The 19,868-nt window shown below is 41.7% G+C and overlaps 1 protein-coding gene across 1 annotated transcript in view; it reads right to left on the bottom strand.

The window, feature by feature from the left end:
* Positions 1-19,868, bottom strand: part of LOC145406483 (protein O-mannosyl-transferase Tmtc1-like) — an 894,634-nt gene that overhangs the window by 225,343 nt on the left and 649,423 nt on the right. Inside the window, exon 3 of the mRNA XM_080277638.1 lies at positions 3,211-3,348. Within this exon, the coding sequence (XP_080133764.1) occupies positions 3,211-3,348 (138 nt within the window). The remainder of the gene's footprint in view (positions 1-3,210; positions 3,349-19,868) is intronic.

The following is a 19,868-nucleotide window of genomic DNA, read 5'->3' as shown; positions in this document are numbered from 1 at the left end:
TACCCGTGTTCTCGTCAGCTAAGGAGGCTCCCTGGCACCTCTTCCTTACCAGTCTATATATGTATCTGGTACGGTAATATCTACGTGGGTTATTTATGAAATTGTCCACATATATCAAAGAAATACAACAGCAGAGAGGAGTAAAATGGAAAACATACTGCCAAGAAGGATGTGCTTCAAGTCTCCGAAGTTGACTGGTATTACGTTTTATATTTTTGTAGATTATTTAATATGAGTTAATATCTAAAAACAATAAATAGCATAGAAGGAAATATGCTTGTTAAAAGAGGAAAATACATTGTCAAGGACGATGTGTTACAAAGCGTCCAAAGCTGACGAGATTACGGGCCCAAAGCGTCATGGAAATATGAAAACAGTAGGATCATGAAGAATAAGAGGGACGTATCTCATGGGGAGGAGGTAGAATGAATATAGGAATGATGAGGAGGGAACCATGAGAGAGGGAGGGAGGAAAGAGGATGAAGCAGGAGAAAGTAGGAAACAGAATAATGCAGAAGAAGGCAGGAAAGAGGAGGACAGAGGATTGAGTGAGGAGGGAGGGAGCAGAAGATGAAGGAGGCGTAAGGTACGAAGAAGGGGGATGACAAATACAGGAAGGCAGGAAATATGACGACGGAGATGGTAGTGAAGTGAAGGAAGGAAAAAGGAGAAAAGTATGAAAGAGGAAGAGGCAAAAAGGATGGATGGGGAAGGGTGAAAGGAAACAAGAGGACGAGGCAGGATAAAGGTAGGAAAGAGAAGAACAAAGCAGGGACGGAGGTAGGAAAGGGGGAATCTGAGAACACGAGGAGAGGGAGGGAAGGAAGGTGAGAGGAAGATGGGGAATGAGGGGAAAAAAGTAGAGGACGAAGAAGGATGCTGGTAAGAAAGAGAAGGACAAAGCAGGTAGGAAGGTAAAGAGAGGAGGAACTCGAAGACAAGAGAAGAGGGAGAGGGAGAAGGAAGGAAGGAAAGAAGATGGGAGAGGGATAACCAGGAGGGGAAGGGTTATAAGAGGCGAGAAGGGAGGCTAACGCTGCCATCATAATATAACTTCCTCCTTTAGTGCCGGGGAAGTTAATGCAAGTTAGTAGAGGGAATCTCATTATCGATATTACATAAAATGAGCATTGGATTACCTAACAATAACAGTACCTCCCAACAGCCAAAGTCTTGAGTATTACGAGGTTCAATAACCGGAGAACAGTTATAAAACATCGAGTCTTTAGTAAATGAAGATTAGTTATAAAATACAAAGAGTTTTAATATCTGATGAATTTAGCTTACTGAAAAACTGAAGAAATTATAACTGAAGTTAATATTAAGTAGCATGGACTTTCAGAAACTAAGAATAAGATATAAATCACCGCATTCTTAAGTAACTGGAAAGCATTAATATACAAGTAATAAATGCTGAACGATCATAAAGTAGCTTCAGTAAAACACTTATAATGTGTCGGTCTCATTAACAACTGATTATACAAGTATTCTAATACGATATAGACCTCCTATTTTTCTTCTGTTTCTTAGTTCAAAGAAATAATTGTCTTCTGGTACACAGGATCTTACTGACAGTTCCTGCCAGGCAAATTAATCCTTTTCCGGTCGATCAAATGCTTATCTTATTCTTGCTTCCTTCAACTCAGCTTAGGAAAACTCTCGTACTGAAGAGTTAATTATGGCTGTATATATTCCCTCCAGCAAAAAGATGTCCCTCCAACACTGAATAAATCTGCTTGGAGATTAAAAGGGTAAAAAAAAAAAAAAAATAGAGAAAGGGGCTAAGAATATGTCAATGAATGCTTCAATGTGACATCTGAAACGAAATTATTTCCTCCGCAAACGAAGTTAGAGGGATATTACGTATCCACCCGTGATTGTTTGTATGGCTGTGTAAAAGATATTTTATCATTTGATAACTGATTTCAATGAAAGATAATGGATGGGTGGGCAGTGGGTCAAAGAAAAACTAAATCAGATTTTGAGGTAGATCCAGATCCAGATGCAGGAACAAATAATATATTTTATTGGCGTTGGCGGAGGTACGTGCTCCCTGAAACTGTGCAGGAGGGCACAATATGACCGTAGAATTAACTGACTATGTAAAACCATAAAATAACTCGTCTGGGAGAAAAGAAGAATTAACAGCAGTAAATAAAAAATATTACCGGCGCTGGCGGAGGTATGCCTCTCTGAATGCTTTCTAGTTTGGCAGGCAGTGAATGCATAATGTATTACAATGGCTTATCTTAACCTTTTATGTTTATAACATTAAGTGCCATGAGTATAACTAATCTGTAACTGAAAAAAAAGAAAGTTTGGGGGAAGACCCGTTTCATTTACAATGCTGTTAATGAAACATGAACCACAGGTGCTTTTTTTCTTGACGGAACTGTAACACGCCGACAACCTGACTATTACCGTACATCGTGGCTGCGCGATATTCAGTGAGATAAGAAAGAGCTTCCTTGGTTACTAGTTAATTAGACCCTCCAGTCTGACTAAACCTGGCCATTAACTGGGCTGATAGGAGTTAGGGATCTTTGTCAAGTTTGGACGAAATTGATGTATTTCCCTGACGCCAGACTCTTTAATTTTTTTCTTTACACAATATAATAAAGGCATCTTAGTGAAGGGGTTGACGACGACCATCAAAAAACGTGTACAGAATGCAGGGGTAGAATGCAAAAAACATATTACTGAATAAATTTAATGCTGACCACCTAGAGAAGAGACCAGTATGCAAGAATAAAATAATGCATGATATACCTGTCTGAAGGAGAGGGTAGCTAAGAAAAAGCTAAAAAAAAATTGCGTCAGTTGTTCAGAAAAGCCTACTTTAAGGGAGAATGTAGGAAGTAAGAACAAAAATGGAGACACCAAGCAAAAAAAAAAAAAGACAACAAAAGAAGAGGCCAGTAAGTAAGTACAGTAAGTTTGCAGGAAATAATAAATAATAATAATAATAATATTACCAACAACAATAATCATAATAATAATAATAAAGTAAAAAAGTTACATAATACAAAAGTTACTATTAAAGTCTATATAATAATATATGAATGTTTACTGTGGGGACGCCATGACCTGTGAGGTAGTGTAACCTAAACAAGAATTAAAGCAAGACACCTACACATAAAGGGTGGTAAAAAAAATATATGCTTAAAATAAAACACAAAAGCAAATAAAAATGGGTGTATATAATCGTACCTGAATGACAGTGTGGTGAGGGGGCGCCAAGAGCCGTGAGAGCCCTTGCGTGCCAGAGGGGACCCCCAGAAGTCGTGGGCCCATACATCCCACAGCGGGGTGCTTCCTACCACGTCTCGGTTGCCCAGAATCGCACGGCTGTGGCGAAGGAGGGAAGGAATTTTAGTGACGGCTGTGGGGATACTGTGGGAGTCAGAAGTTGAATTACAGTATGATGCAATAAAATAATAATAATAATAATGTGGCTGTAGTCAACGCACTCATTATCACTGTTAAAGAAAATTTGCCAGTAATTTACAAGTTTGACCACACAGCGATTTGAGCATAAGCCTGTGTGTGTGTGTGTGTGTGTGTGTGTGTGTGTGTGTGTGTGTGTGTGTGTGTGTGTGTGTGTGTGTGTGTGTGTGTGTGTGTGTGTGTGTGTGTGTGTGTGTGTGTGTGTGTGTGTGTGTATGTGTGTGTGTCATTTGGTGCAATCTGTTAGAATTTCATAGGAATTTCCTTTTCAAATTATATGATTTTGGAAAACGGCCTTTATCACACTTTATACACAATTTTGACAGCGGATGGATGACAAAATATATCAACCAACAAGAACAAAAGCCATCAGAAAAGGCTTTGTTTTGATTTAAGTAACCTAAGCAAATCCTACTATAAACATTTTTTTTTTCTGGGAGGCAAGCGGGAATATGGCAGCCCTCCACATAGAATGACGTCATGTCCGATGTAAACAAACCAGGATATTATAAGACAGCTCCTGAAAATATAAAAACCTTGGGTAACTGGTGTATGGTTTCAATTGTAATAATACCCATTTGTCTCGGAGTGCTAGTATTCCAGCATCATTACGATGATATGTGTGATGACTATTATTTCACTGCAGATAAAAAATGACGTGGCTGTGGTCAGAATTTTTGCTATCTTATATTCTAGAGCTACAGAACGTTTGTCTATGAATGGTAGAATTCCAACATTTTCTAAGATTGTAAGACTGAATAAGTAAAATAGAATGAAAATATAACCTTATAATACATTTTATATAATCACATGAACCTACAAATACTGATCCGAAGAAAAAGTAAAGACACAATAAGAGAAAATCCATTCCCTTGAAGAAAATACGATGCACACTTACAATACCTGACAAATATTTAACTTTACACCAAACTCCCTAGGAAAATCAATTGTAGATCTAAGGCATTTCTGAACTGTTGTCCATTTCCGCCGGAAACGTAACAGGGGGAGGAGTCCCCCCAATCTCCCCCCACCTTTACAATTCACCTAACACTGCTCACACACTGGTCGAGACTTGAGAAGGCTGAGTTTCGAATTCAAACATCCATTTCCACCGGAACAAAGTTAACTATTAATATGACGGTATGGCGTGGGAGATGCAGTTTCCACAGTAAACACACACAAATTCCGTAAAAGGATTAAAACTGATTTCCGACGATGTTTATAAAAGAAAAACTGCTTAGCATAATACACACAAGGTAAGCCTACTGAGGGTTCCTGGCAAAAGTTTGGTTACCATCGCACAAAAAATAAAAGCTATCAAAAAAAAAAAAGTCAAAAATAAAAAGAAAAATAGTATTAAGCAAAGCCGCGCAATCGCAGTCAAGAAAGCAAGACGCCGGGTCGGTATGTGGTAGTCAATCAGCCGAAAATATCCGAAAGAAGACGGTGCTAAACTACTTCAGATGTCAGACACTTTTGTGAGTGTTAGTCAGTGTCACATTAACTAATGGCAAAGATCAGAGAGAACGACAATGGACTCGTTCATTCCTTCAACTATATCATTCCATTACACGCAAGCACGCAGAGAGAAAGAGAGAGAGAGAGAGAGAGAGGGGGGGGAGGGAAAGGGGAGGGGGCAGAGGGAGCGCCGTACCCTGCCATTATCCTACTTACCTTAAATGGATATTGTCATTATTGTAATTATCCATTTACCGGCGGGGAGGCGGCGACCAAGGCCAGCCAAGTTTGGGAAGGGAGGGAGGGAGGGGGGTGGAAAGGGGGTGAAGCACATGGGGGATAGGGGAGACAGAAGGGATGGTAAAGGACAGGGATGGGGGGGGGGGAGAAGAAGGGAAGGAGAAATATGAAAGAGTGTGAAACGAGAGATGGAAAGGTGGAGTAAGACGCACGGCAAAGATGGGAGAGAAAAGTGTGACAGAAGAAGGGAGGGTGTAAATATGAGAAGAGGGAAAAGGAATATGAGATAAGAGGGGAGAAGATGGAAGGGAAGATCATAAGAGCATCACAATGAGGATAACGGCAATATCCATACTGAGCAACTACTGTACAAAAATATGACTCAGTTACAAGGAGAAGACAAGGGCAGCAAAGAAGAAAGCCCTACCCCACTCACCAAACCCTCCTGTCGAAACTGGCAGGAAAAACGTGAGGGAATGGAGAAGGAGGAGGAAAAAGGGAGAAAAAGGTGAGAGGAGGGTTGAGAAAAATGGGTAAGGAAGGGAAAAAGGAGCTGGGAGGTGGGAGGGGACTCGAGAGGAAGAGAATGAGATGGAAGAGGGAAGGGAAGAGAAGACAGAGTAGATATGGAAGGGTTCAAAAGAGAGAAAAGAGACAGGGAAGATGAGAAGGAAAGAAACGAAGGAGGCGGAGGGGGAAGGCGAGGATGGAGAAGGAGGGAGAAGGAAGGAAGAAAGGAAAGGGAAGAAAGAATGAGAAGGAAGAAGAAAGAAGGAAAGGAGAGAGGAAAAAGAGAAAACAGAGGGGAGGAGGCGACAAAGACTAAGTTTGTGTCATGGAGGGGTTGGGCAAGAAGGGGAGGGATAGAGAAGGAGGGTAAAAGAGAGGAAGGAGAGGGTGGAGAGAGGGAAGGGAAAAAGGGGAGATGGAAGGAGGAGAATGGAAGGAGAATAATGAAAGGGGAAGGAAGAATGACGATGTGACCCTCAAATGATTGAATGAATGAAGCAGAGGGACACTAAGCGGAAAGCATCTCTCCGACAAAGGCAACGCAATTTCCAAACCACTCTTCATAATGGGTTAGGTTTTCACATCACTGATTAGGATTTCGCAAAAAGCGTTTTGCGGATCCAAAATCCGGATCGGTCCCAAAAGTTAATCGATTGTTCCCTGGGACATGGGCTATCTACCCACAAAATTTGGTCAAGATCTCTCTTTTATCTTTTGAGTAATCCTGCTAACAGACAAACAAACAAACAATCAGACAAACAGGGGTGGAAATATACTCTCCTTGTCGGAGAGAATGAAGGAATGAAGGAAGATAATTAGGGGAAAAAGGGAACTGAAGAAAGAGACGGATAGAAAAAAAAAAAAAACTAACAAGTAGGAAGCAGGTAGGAAGGCAGGATGGGTGGAAGGAAAAAAGGGAGGGAGGGAGGGAAGAAGGAAAAAGAAAAGAAGGAAGGAACCAAGGAAGGAACCAAGGAAGGAAGGAAGAAAGGCCCACGAAGAATACTCTTGCTCAGGCGACCAATACATCCATCAGGTGGCTCTTTATAGGTGACGTTGATTGCGAGGTAAGGAAAGACGGAGCGGTAATGAAAGCAAGACACAAACACACAGACAGACGGTAGATAGAAAGATAGGTGGAAAAAACAAAGAAAGGCGGAATGGAGGAGAAAGAAATGAAGAGAAATTTACAAACATAAGGAGTGATATAAACATAATAAATAAACAGGGAAGGAAGGATAATGGGTGAGGAAGGAAATGAACCAGAAAAAAAAGAGGCAGGGTTGAGAAAGAAAACTACAGGAAGACAAAAAAAAAAAGTATGAAAAATGATGAAAGAGAATGAAGAGGAGTGAAAATTTAAAAAAAGGATAAAGGAAGGAAATAAGGGAAAAAATAAGATAAAGAGACGGAAGGACAACACGAAAATAAAAGAAAAATTAGAATGGATGAAAGAAAAGGAACGATAAATGAAATAAATTAAGAAGAATGAAATTAGGAGTTACAAATGGCAGAGAGAAGAAACAGGGAAACACACACAAACACGAAAGAAAAAAAACAAGAAACATAAGAGAGTATAAAGGGAGAAGAGAAGGGTAAAGAGGAACAAAAGGGATGAAGAGAAAATGGAAGGAGGAGTAAATTAAAAGGGAGAGAAGGGTAAGGTAAATGGATAAACTAATGAAATAAAGGAGGAGGGGAAAAAAAAGAGAGGGGAGGGAACACCTACGTCAGGCGATAAACACATCCATAAAGTATATCTTTACCTGAAATGTTGATTAAGAATGGAGGAAAGGAAGAGCGGAATATTAGAGACAAAAACAAAAAACGCCAAAAACGAACGCACACCAAAGGGAAGGAAAAGTTAAGATACAGTTAGGTATACAGAAAATGAGAGAAAAGGAAGGACCAAAAAGTGCATAAGAAGGAAATGAGCGGATAAGGACATAATCAGTGAAAACAAACATGAAGGATGGAAAAATGTAGAAAATAAGAAGGGAGAAAGGAAGGATGGGAACAGAAAGAAAGATGGAAAAAGTAGAAAATAGAACAGCTCGAAGATGCGAAGAAGGGTAGAAAAAAAAAATTAAAGAAGAAAAAGAGGAAAGGAGTAAAGGGAGGATGAAGTGGAAGGAAGGAAGGAAGGAAGGAAGGAAGGAAGGAAAGAAGGAAGGAAGGAAGGAAGGAAGGAAAGAAGGAAGGAAGGAAGGAAGGAAGGAAGGAGGGTGATTAATGCATTCATCACCGGACTGTTTTTATGTTTAACACTGATGAAGAGGAGAGAAGAGGCAGAGTGGACAAGAGATACAACGATAGACACGAAAAGAAGGAAATATGAAAAAATAAAGAACTAGAGAAAAACAGGAATGCCGAAGAAAAAGGAAAAACAAGACGAAAATAAAGGAAAGATGGATGAAAGGGGAAAGAATGAAAGGTGAAAAATATAAAGAAGGAGCATGAGAGAACACAAAGAAAAAGAAATACGAACAAAAAGACATGAAAAAAGAAGAAAAAAAGAAAAAATGAAAATACTGATACATGGAAGGAAGGAACGAATACAGAAGAATAACAGAATTAAATGTAATGATGATTCGAAAGATGAAATAAAATAAAAATAGAATGAGGCGTGGAGCAAAATATAGGTAGAGGAAAAAAATGAAGGAGCAAGAGACCTCCAGCTCAAGTGCTCCACACATCCGTCAGTTTGTCATTTGTAACGTTAATTGTTAGTTTTACTCATCCCCTCTCTTCACATTTCTCTTCCCCCCCCCCTCTCTGTCTGTCTGTCTGTCTGTCTCTCTCTCTCTCTCTCTCTCTCTCTCTCTCTCTCTCTCTCTAAAATTGTATCTTCTCTTCTCTTCCTCGATCTCCTACGACTCCCTTCTTCATTTCCTGTTTGTAATTCTGACCCTTCCCCTCTTTCTTCAGTGCCGTCTTTCCCTTCCTCCCTCTCTCCATTTCTCCCTTCTTTTAAATCGTATCTACTTCTCTCCCTTTCTTACCTCCGCTCTCTCCACTAGTTATCTTCTATCCCTTTATCTCTTCTCTTCCCTCTCATCTAATTTAACCTAAGCTTCTTCCCTTTCTCTTCTCTTATCATTATCTTTCTCCCTCTCATTATTCCTCTTTTCCCTCCTCCTTTTAATATCTTCACCTCTTACTCGTATCTTCCATCCTTTTTCTTTCTTTTTTGTCTCTTTCTTTCCTTCCTTCCCTCTTTCCTATTTTTATTTTTCTCGTGTCTTTATCAATCATTTTCCCCCTCCTCTGTTAATTATTCTGTGTTTGTGTCTCTCTCTTTGTGCATTATATCCACTCTATTATTAACAGGAAATATTGTAATAGTGATGATGATGATGACGATGATGATGATGACGATGATGATGACGACGATGAAGATGACGACGATGAAAGTAAAATGAAAATGAATACGATGAAATGAAGTTGAAGACGAATAAAACGACTGTGATAAAGACGATGACGAACATGCCATGAAGATTAGCGAAATGCTGAGGACAATGACAAGGGCGATGATGAGGATGAGGGGAAGGAAGATTATTATGATGATGACGACGATGAAAGTAAAGTGAAGATGAATGTGATGATGAAATAAAGTTGAAGACGAATACGAAAGACATAATGAAGATGAAAAAGATGACTACAATTCACATCATCAAGATGCTGAAGACGAAGACGATGACGGTGATAATGATGAGGAGGAAGATAATGATGCTGACGATGATGACGATGATGATGATGATGATGATGATGATGATAATGATGATGCCCACAATCTTCCTCTTCTTACAGTCTTGCTTCCCACCCTTATTTATCTTCATCCCTTCTTTTTGCCGTTTTTTACTGTTTTTCTTCCTTCTCCTTTGTTCCCTTCTAATTATATTTTTTTCTGCTTCCTCTCCCGTTTCCTCCACAGGCGAGCATCTGTTATTACATTTTCTCTCTCTCTCGCTATTCTTTTCTTGATTATTTTCCTACTCGCTCGCTCCCTCCTTCCTTCCTTCCTTTCTTTTCTCTCTCTCTCTCTCTCTCTCTCTCTCTCTCTCTCTCTCTCTCTCTCTCTCTCTCTCTCTCTCTCTCTCTCTCGTGTTTAATCTTGATCCCTTCATGGTCCAGAAAAAATATTATGTTCCAGGTAACGCTTGACTTTATTATTATTATTATTATTATTATTAGATTAAATAAAGGTGCCAGAGAGTGTTAATACCGCCACCACTTACCCTAGCATGCCGGGGTAACTCTAGTATTCCATCCCAGGTATTGCCACACGGTTTTATTTAGAATGACAGCAGTACAAAAATATTCTATCCCCTTTACTTATTATCCTTCAGCTTTGTTTATAATATTTACTGTTAATTATCCCTAATGAGGTTCTGTTTCTCTAATCATCATCATTTTCCGTTCGTTTCCTTAAAACTTTTGCTCATTCATTCAGCAACATTCGCTTTCACATTCTGGCATTTTCTTTATACCAATTTATATTATTTTTACTCATTCTTACTTGTTAATACTCTCCATTCCACGTCTCGTCTACTTAGTCCTTTTTTTTCACATTTTTAGTTGTCAGTTTCTTATACTTCGACATGTTTTCTGGCTTACATCTACTTCTTTTTGTTTTTCCTTTCGTTTTTTTTATATTATTTCTGTTTTCTGCCTCATTCTCTTTTGGGAAATCTTTTTTTTTCATAATTCTTTTTTATTATTCTTTGCTCCTTCTTCGTTTCCTCCTTCTATGTCCTTTACCTTTGACTCATTCTACAGATATAAATAAGACCAAATATCTGGGCAAACAATATGGACAAGTACTGAAGGCTTAACCTGTACGATTCTCTCTCTCTCTCTCTCTCTCTCTCTCTCTCTCTCTCTCTCTCAAATGTGTTTACAAGTGCACCCTGGCCGGTAACTCAATTTCTCTCCCTCTTCTCACTTCCCTTGGGCGGTGTTTCTCCCTCCCTCCAACAAACTATTGCTAATTCCTCCTCCTTTCTCTCCAAAATTTTTTCCTCTCCCCCTTTCCTTTAATTTTGTTCTGTCTCTCGGTTTCATTCAGCACTGTCTCTTGTCTCTCCATTTCCTTCAACTTTTCTTCTGTCTTTCCCTTCCATCCAAAAATTCTTTCCTATCTCCCACTTTCCTCCAAATATCTCTTGCGTCATTTCTTTCCATCCAAGATTCTCTCTTGTCTCTCCTTTTCCTGCAACTTTCTCTCCCGTCTCTCCATTTCCTCCAAATCTCTGGCCTGTCTCTCCTTTCCTCCAGCATTCATTTCCGTCTCTCCCTTTCCTCCAAATTCCTCTCCTGTCTCACCCTTTCCTCCAAATTTCCATTCTGCCTCTCCTTTTCCTCCAACGTTCTCTCCCTTTCCTCCAAATTTCTCTCCTGTCCCTCGGTTTCAACCAGTATTCTCTCCCGTCTCTCTCTTCTCCAAAATTTTCTCCTCTATCTGCCTTTCACCCAGCATACTCTCTTGTTTCTCTAACTTTAATTTTTCTCTCGTCTCTCACTCCCCCCATTAATCCCTATTGTCCCTCTCTCCCAGCAACAAGCTACTGCTGTTTCCTCTTCCCCTGTCTTTTTCTCTCCAAAACTTCCTACTCTCTCTCTCTCTCTCTCTCTCTCTCTCTCTCTCTCTCAAAGTCCCTTCTGATCCATCATTCCTTGTCTCTCCCCTTCTTCCAACACTGTCTCCTGTCCCGTCCTTTCCTCTGAATACCTCTGCTGTCTCTTACTTTCTTCTAACAATCTTTCATCTCCATCGTCTCTCCTTCACCCAAACTCTCTCTCTCTCTCTCTCTCTCTCTCTCTCTCTCTCTCTCTCTCTCTCTCTTTCTCCAAAACTCTGTCCTTCTCCCATTTCCCTCCTGTCTCTTTCTCCTCATCCAAAACTCTCTGTCCTCTCCCTCCCCTCACAAATCCCTCCTTTATTCCCTCCAGAACTCCCTCCTGTCTCTCTCACCCTTCAAATCACTCTCCTGCCTCTCCCCCCCTTTAAAACTACCTTTTGTCTCTCCCTCCCTCCCTACAAAGCTCTCTCATATCTTGAAATCACGCTACAAAGCTTTCTCTTGCCTCTCCTTCCCTCCGAACTCTCTTCGGCCTCTCCCTCCCTCTAGTCTCTCTCCTGTCTCATTTTCCCTCCAAATTCTCTCCTGCTTCACCTTCTTTCTATATTCTCTCCTGTCTCACCTTCCCTCCAAATTCTCTCCAGTCCCTCCTTACCTCCAGAAGTTCTTCAAGTCTCTCCATCCCTCTAAAACTCCCTTTTGCCTTTTCCTCTCCTTGAAAACTCCCTCTTATCTATTGTGTTTTTAATATACATAATTGATATAAATGAAGGTTTCATCTGAAAAATAACCAAATTTGTTGATGATGCTATAATTGGTAACACGGGAGACACATCTTTCCACAGGCAGGCAATACAGAGGGACCTTGATCGACTGTTTAATTGGGTCCAAACCTAACAGATGGATTTTAATATTAGTAAATGCAAAGTGCTAATCACTGGAAACCGAAATGGAAAAGCCAGTTTCACCATGAACAATATTCAGCTACTTATATACTGTCAGTCATGAAAAAAGGCTTAGGAATTATAAGAACAAATGATCCTATACCAAGCAAACAGTGTACGGAGGCTGTTAGGAAAGCCAACATATTAATCGGATTCATTGGCGGTGCGTTCGAATATTAATCAGATAATATCTCCCCACCTTACATAATTCTCTAGTTCGCCCACACTTAGAGTATTGCGTCCAGTTCTGGTCGCCCTATTACAAAAAAGATATAAAAGAGTTCAACGAAGGGTGACCAAAATGATACCTAGATTGAGAAACAAACCATACGAGGAGGTTTTAGAAGCCTTGAATCTTTTTACCCTACCTAAACGCAGATTACAAGATTTAATACAAGTGTTTAAAATTCAAAGGACACGACAACATGACTCTCGATTAATACTTCACAATCACTCAAATTATACTAGAGGCAATGAGCATAGAATAATTGACAAACGATTCCAGTCGCATGAAGCTAAGCATTTCTTCATTAATTGATTTGTAAATATATGGAACAAATTGCCCTCCAGTCTAGTAAACTGATACAGTACTAACCTTTAAAGTTCGCTTGGATAAGTATCTGTCTTCTAACCCCCAGTTTAATATGCTTACTCCTGAATGAAACACTTCTGTATACATAAATATCTTTCCAGAGCTCGGATGATATGACCCGGAGAACAACAGTGAAAAATACTGTTGACTTCCTTTTCAGGTAGATAGTCTAGAATAAAATTTTCTTTCCCTCTTTCCTTTGAAATTTCCATGACAGTTTTTCTATGTTGCATGGCGATCCTTCTCAGTGTTTCCTGCCGACTTCAGCTGCAGGGTCTGGTGGGTGAGGGGAAGCCTTCCTGCTTTTCTATCGTTGTCCTTACAGTAATTGGTACAATAACTTTGTTAGTTACAACCTTCCCTATATCAATCAGCCACGAAAGGACCAACAGGTCTGTTGTTGTTTGCTTTCCTTTGTACTCGTTTGTGCCTCCCTCCCTCCAAAACTCTCCCCTCTCTCTCCCTGCAAAACTCTCTCCTCTCTCTCCCTCCAACATTGACTGTACTCTTCCCTCCTTTATAATCCCTCTATTGTGACCTTCCTGCCTCCCTTCCAGTAATCTCTCTCTCTCTCTCTCTCTCTCTCTCTACAACACCTCATTACCTCCACACTGCTTGCTCCTCCCATCTTCTTTTGTCCCCTCCTCTTTTGATTGTCTCCACTGTATTTTTCCTCCCCCTTTGTTGTGATTCTCTCTCTCTCTCTCTCTCTCTCTCTCTCTCTCTCTCTCTCTCTCTCTCTCTCTCTCTCACCATTTTTTTAACACCACCCCCTGCTCTTCTTCAGCGTTATTCCATTTTTCTTTTCCTCTTTCTTTTCTCCTCCTTTTCCCTCTTCTCCTCCCATTTTTTCCCATTCTCCTTCCTACGTCTCCTGCCTTTTTCCTCTTTCCTTCTTTCTTCCTCTCCTGTTTTCTCCTTCTCCCCCTCTTCTTCCAATTCTCTTTCTCTCATCCACTTCTCCTTATCCCCTATACGTCTCCCCCATCGTCACCCAAAAGCCATTACCTCACCCCTCAGGCTATAATAAAAGACTCCTTCCCTCCCTCTCCCTCCCTGTCTCTCCTTCCCTCTCGTCCTTCGCCTCTCTCTTTCCCTCTCCCCCCCACCCTCATACTTTTTCCTTCCTCCTACGCCTTCTCTCTCTCTCTCTCTCTCTCTCTCTCTCTCTCTCCTTCTCTGATTTTCTAATAGTAATACGTTACTGTCCTTGAAGGTGACAATATCCACTGGCGGCCAAAGATTATTCTTTGTGAAAGTGCTTTCAGTATGAATAGTTCCAAATATCACCCATGCCTGATGAAAGTTCTGCTAGAATACTGATGGAAAGTAAAAAAATTACTACGTTTTCTTGTAACAACCCTTTTTTTGTCATTCAATAAATACAATGGTGTGAACTCAATGTAATTACGTTACTCCTTGCAATATCTAGGTTAGCAATAGTGTGGTGGGAGTAATGTAATAAGAGATGATCCTAACTGCAAAGCAGATGTAATCTCCGTTGACAGCTAAATCACGAATAGTGTATGTGCAGCAACTGCTGGATGCAGAATGTTCGCATTAGCTGTGGTAAAACTTTGGCCGGTCGGGATATGACCATTATCATTAAAGCCATAACCTTCAACATTTACACCTGCTTGGTACTGATTATACCTAAAAAGGTGTATCTAATTTCAAGAACTTTTGATTCAGCTTCAGAAGGAGGAAAAACCCTAATCCCGGTATATTAGTGGATGAGTGGGGAGAGGCTCGTTGACGTTAGATGATGCTAGATAGGCATATGACCAGAATGAGATGAGCCTATGAACTATTCCAGGAAGAAAACCACTCCCTCCCACACTCTCATCTCTCTGCTCCCCCCCTTCTCTCCCCCCTTTCCCTCTCTACCCTCCTCCCTCAATCATTCTCCTCTCTTTCTTACTCTCGCCTTTTTTCCTTCGCTCCTCTCCTCCCTTTCTCTCCTTTCCTCCTCTAACCCCTTCTTCCCCACTATTCGCTTTACTTCCCCCTACCTTTCTCCCCGACTCACTCCCTTCCCGTCGATATCTCCATTTTTCTTTATCCTCCCCCCCCTCTCTCTGTCTGTCTGTCTGTCTGTCTGTCTGTCTGTCTCTGTCTGTCTCTCTCTCTCTCTCTCTCTCTCTCTCTCTCTCTCTGCCTCCTCCCTCCACTCTTTATTTCCCCCTGTCTCTCTCCTTCTCTTCCCACTCTTTATTATCTCTACCTTCTCCCAACGACCCCCTCTTTTTTTTTTTTTCCTCCTACCTCCTCATCTTTCTCTTTCTTTCTTCTTGTCTCCCATCTTACCCCTCTCATTCTTCCTCCTAAAAGCCCATTACCCTCTCTCACATTCCTCCTCTCTCCCCTACCCTCCTCTCTCTTTCCTCCTCCTTTCCCTCCCCTCCTCTCTCTCTTTCCTCATCCCCTCCCACCCCCCTCTATCTCTTTTCTCCTCCCCTCCCTCCCCCCTTCTCTCTCTCTCTCTCCTTTCCCCTCCCTCCCTGCCACTGAGTTCCATTGACTACCGCCTCCCCTCAGTCACGCTTCCCCTCATTAGTCATTTCTCAGCTCTCTCTCTCTCTCTCTCTCTCTCTCCTTATCTCCATTCCTTCAAGGCTTGTCTTTCGAGGTTTGTACTTTTTTTTTTTTTTTTGCTCCTTTTCTCTCCCGTTTCCCGGTATCTTCGTTTACCCCAAATTTTCCATCTGCTGCCCCACTTTCTGTCAACCCTTTCACCCCGAGGATGTCTCTTTCCATTCCCGCTGTCCTCAGAAGATTTTGGAGATTTTTCGAGCTTGAAGGGTTAAATACCTTCATTAAACTTTTTAGTACAGGAAAGTTTTTTTTTTGTTTTTTTTACATCGCCTGGATGAAGCACGTATACTGTATGTCGAAATGTACGATATCTTAGAAAGGGAGTCATATTTCTCTCAGTTCGTCATTCCTTTTTCCTGTTCCTTTGTTTGCTTTCTCCACTCCTCTCTTTTCTCCCTTTACCAAGCACTTTGGCTTCCCTAAATTCGTTTGTGTGCATCTGATTCTTTCTCGCCCCTCGCTTCATTTTTCCCGCTTCCCCTCCAAGTGCTTTCTCGTTTTTTTCTCTACCGTCAGTGTTCTTACCCTCGCTTAGTAAGATGACCTCGCTCCTTCTTGTTACTGCCAGAAGGTTTTACTCATCTTAGGAAAGAACTCTCGAGAGGAAAGGATCAGAAACTATTCCCTTTCATCTCCTCATTCCAATGACATCTTTAATATTTCGATTTGAATGGGTTAAATATTTACAGCCTTTATTAACTCCTTCAGTACGATAAGTCACGCTCTAAGTTGTAGAGAATTGCTGGAAGATAGGAAGAATGAAAAACACAACATCGGCATGAAGGGATTATTCTCTTCGGTTAAAGTCCTCCTTAAATTTTTCACTCTTTCTTCTTAAGGAAAATCTCGCGTTGTGATGACGTTAGATAAGCTTCTTTATCCTACTAGCTTTTTTAAATAATTTGTTTTGCTAGATCCCAGAGTGCTATATCAAGATGGCGGGCAAGATGTTGGACAGGAGTGAGAAAGAGGTGGGGGAGGAACTGTGGGAGATGTAAAACAGGAAAGGTAGGAGATGTGAGGTGAGGAATGGAGAAGCAGGAAGTGAGGAAGTGATGGGGAGAAGTAACTGAAAGGTGGAGGAGGACAGGTGGAGTCGGAGAGTCGAAGAAGGAATGTTCGAAGGAGCAGGAATGGGGGTGAGGTGTAGAAAGAATGTGGGAAGAAGTAAGGGAGTTGGAGGAGATGAGAATGGGAGGCATGGGGGAGGGAAGAGGAAGGGGGCATAAGTAATCGATTGAGTATGTCACTCTGTCTGTGTATATCTTTTCTCCACCTACAAACGTGACACTTCGCTGGCAGGTCAGTTGTGGAGTTTACAATTCAAAGGGACTCGGCAATTATTCAGTGATGTGGTGACTGTATGGGAGCCAGTGTCTTTCAGTCGTGTGTCATTTGGTTGTGTCTCGATAGGAAAAGAAAATGCCAGTCGATTGTGCTGTGGAAGTAAAAAGGAAGCGTCAGCCGATCGTGTATTGGGGTGTCAAAAGCCAATCGACTGTGCCGAGGGGGTCAAGGAAGTGTCACTGTACATTGTGTCGCGAAGGGTCAAGAAATGGAAATCTATTGTGTGTTGGGAAAGGTTAAGAAAGTGTCAGTCTAGTGTGTGTGTGTGTGAAAGTGCCAATCGATTGTGTGTGAGGGATTCATGAAAGTTTAACTCTACTGTGTGATGGGAAAAGTCAAGACAGTGTCAATCTATTACGTGTCGGAGGTAGGAAGGGGGGGGGGTCAGGAATGCGTCAATCGATCACGTGTCTCCATCCACTCCTCCCTCTCTACCCCCCTTCAAAACCCCATTCAGTCTATTTCCCATCCCCCGCCATAACACCTTCCTCCTGCCTTCCTCTCACACCATCTCTCATCCCTCCCATCCCTAGATCAGTTTCCTCCTACTTTTTCTCCCTCTCTATTGATGGTCTTTTTCTCTACCCTACACTATTCCTCCATTCCTCTCACACTTTTCCCTCTAGGAAAACTCCCCCAATCTCTCTGTTTTCCTCCATATTTCTTTCCCTCCCTACCAGCCCTACCTTCTCCTCCACAACCCCTTTCTTCCTCCTACTCATCTTTTTCTCACACTGTCATATACTGTATCTCTTCCTGTCTTCCAAATCTTCCTCTCAGAAAAATCTCCCTTTAGTCTCACCCTTTACCTCCATAACTACTACCCTCCCACACCATTCGCATTGCCTCAGTCTCTTTCCCTAATCTCCCTTTCCTACTATCTTTCACCTCTCTCAATCGCACCCTCTCTTCAAAACTCCCTCCAGTCTCTCCCTCTTCCTCCATACCTCCTTTCCTCCCCCTTTCCTCCCCCTCAAGTCTCAGATTCCCCATTAGGCAGCAAAAAACCTGACAACAGAGAGAGCACACACAGCCCGCAGTAATGAGTCCCTTAGCTCTCTCTCTCTCTCTCTCTCTCTCTCTCTCTCTCTCTCTCTCTCTCTCTTTTCCACTTTTTAAATCTCAGTTCCTCTAAGGTAACCTCATCCTTGCCACAAACACACTGTCTGTCTATCTCTTAATTTGTCTCTCCTTGCTCCTTTCTTCTCTCTCCCTCTCCTCTGTCTCACATGGTGGCCGGGTGGTTTAGAGCTCCGTGAATTAGAGGCTGTCGGCGAAGGTGTACTGCCATCAAAGGAGGGATTGAATCCTTCTGGTACCCTGCTGTTCCTTTAATCCCTTTAGACAAGGGACGTGCGCTGGAGGGGGATGCTTTCCAGTGGTGGCACCGATACGAACAGGCAAGTAAACCGTTTCTACAAACATCCTGAACTACCTCCCTATCCCCCAAAAGAGGATGGTGGACTACAGGAGATCGGCAACTGAAGCCTGCAGTCCACATCGTACGCATTTCGTAAGAGCCTGGGTCCACTACAACGATAATAAGGCCAAGGATGTAATATCTCTCATAATCTTGTCGGTACAAGATTATTTTATTCAGTTTATCTAAGGCTTTTAAAAGCGAGGAGTTGGTTAAATTGAAAATGTCTTCTGGACAGAGGAAAACAAAAGAAAAAAATGAATAAAAAGTACTATGTCATCGTGCTGAAATGTATTAATACCTTTAATTCGATGACGTAATTTGGCAAATGTTCTTGATATCTTCAGACGATTTTCTTCTGCTTAGGATACATTCTTTTAACTGAAGGTGTTACATACACAATAGCCCTCAGAGACTCCTTCAATATGGAAAGCCCCTCTTAATAACACAGTCCGGAGGTATAAAGTATAAAGATATAAGACACCTCAGCGGACGAAGGGGTTCAATGAATTTTGGCGGTTCTCCCTTTGGACTTTGTCACTTATATTCTTTTCACATCAACCTGGCCTACAACTACCATCTCCATTCTCACTGCTGAGTTGCTAAAACTGACCAACACCAGAACATGCTGCTTAGAATTAGTGTTGTAAAAGATCAGCAGTCAAAACACTATCTTTTCCTGCCAACGAGATACGAGAAATAAACGACACTAGAACACAAATCTGGGCAAGAACTACAAATGTTTTTCTAGCCACTGACTTGTTACCTAGTTCAGTGGCCCCGTAACCCAGGTGAAGGCGTTGTGAAGAAGAGGTGAATTAACAAGTCTACAAACAGTGCCAAATTAAAAAGAAAAATAATGATTCTCTCTCTCTCTCTCTCTCTCTCTCTCTCTCTCTCTCTCTCTCTCTCTCTCTCTCAGCACTGATATCAGGGTCACGGCACCTCCCGGTAAGCAGCGTTTAGCCAATTATGTCTTGAGGGTAAGTTCACGCAGAGAGAGAGAGAGAGAGAGAGAGAGAGAATATTGTGTGTGTGTGTGTGTGTGTGTGTGTGTGTGTGTGTGTGTGTGTGTGTGTGTGTGTGTGTGTGTGTGTGTGTGTGTGTGTGTGTGTGTGTGTGTGTGTGTGTGACGTTCCTCAATCACCGCTGTCCCCCTCTCTCTCTCTCTCTCTCTCTCTCTCTCTCTCTCTCTCTCTCTCTCTAACGTCAAGAGTGTTATTATGGCGTATTAAATTATTATGCATGATTTCCCCCTCCATGCATCCAATTATCCTTAATCTGCATGTGAGTAAGCTGGGGACGCATCTGCTTTGTGTGTGTGTGTGTGTGTGTGTGTGTGTGTGTGTGTGTGTGTGTGTGTGTGTGTGTGTGTGTGTGTGTGTGTGTGTGTGTGTGTGTGTGTGTGTGTGTGTGTGTGTGTGTGTGTGTGTTTTGAGAGAAACAGACGAACCGAAAGACAGAGAGAACAAACTAACTTTGTGTCAATGAATATGTTTATGTGTATGCGTGTGTGGAGGGGGGATCGAGTGGGTAGGTAGCGGCTTATGTGAGGGGGAGATTTTGTGGGGGAAGTGTTTTCTCTGTTTATGATGCCGGATGTAATTAAGTTTAGTTCAGTTTGGTTTGGTTTGTTGTGGTTTCTCCTGGTTCCGCTTTGTTTACATTGCGTTAAGTAAAGTGCTGTGGAGTGATATGGAAGACAGAGTAGGAATAAGGGTGAGTGAGAGAGA

This window comes from Coenobita brevimanus, chromosome 70 (genome assembly GCF_032717465.1).
Source record: "Coenobita brevimanus isolate Jiangsu-jjx chromosome 70, ASM3271746v2, whole genome shotgun sequence".
NCBI lineage: Eukaryota > Metazoa > Arthropoda > Malacostraca > Decapoda > Coenobitidae > Coenobita > Coenobita brevimanus.
Note: the sequence above shows the minus strand (reverse complement) of the source record. Positions and strands in the feature narration are given on the sequence as shown.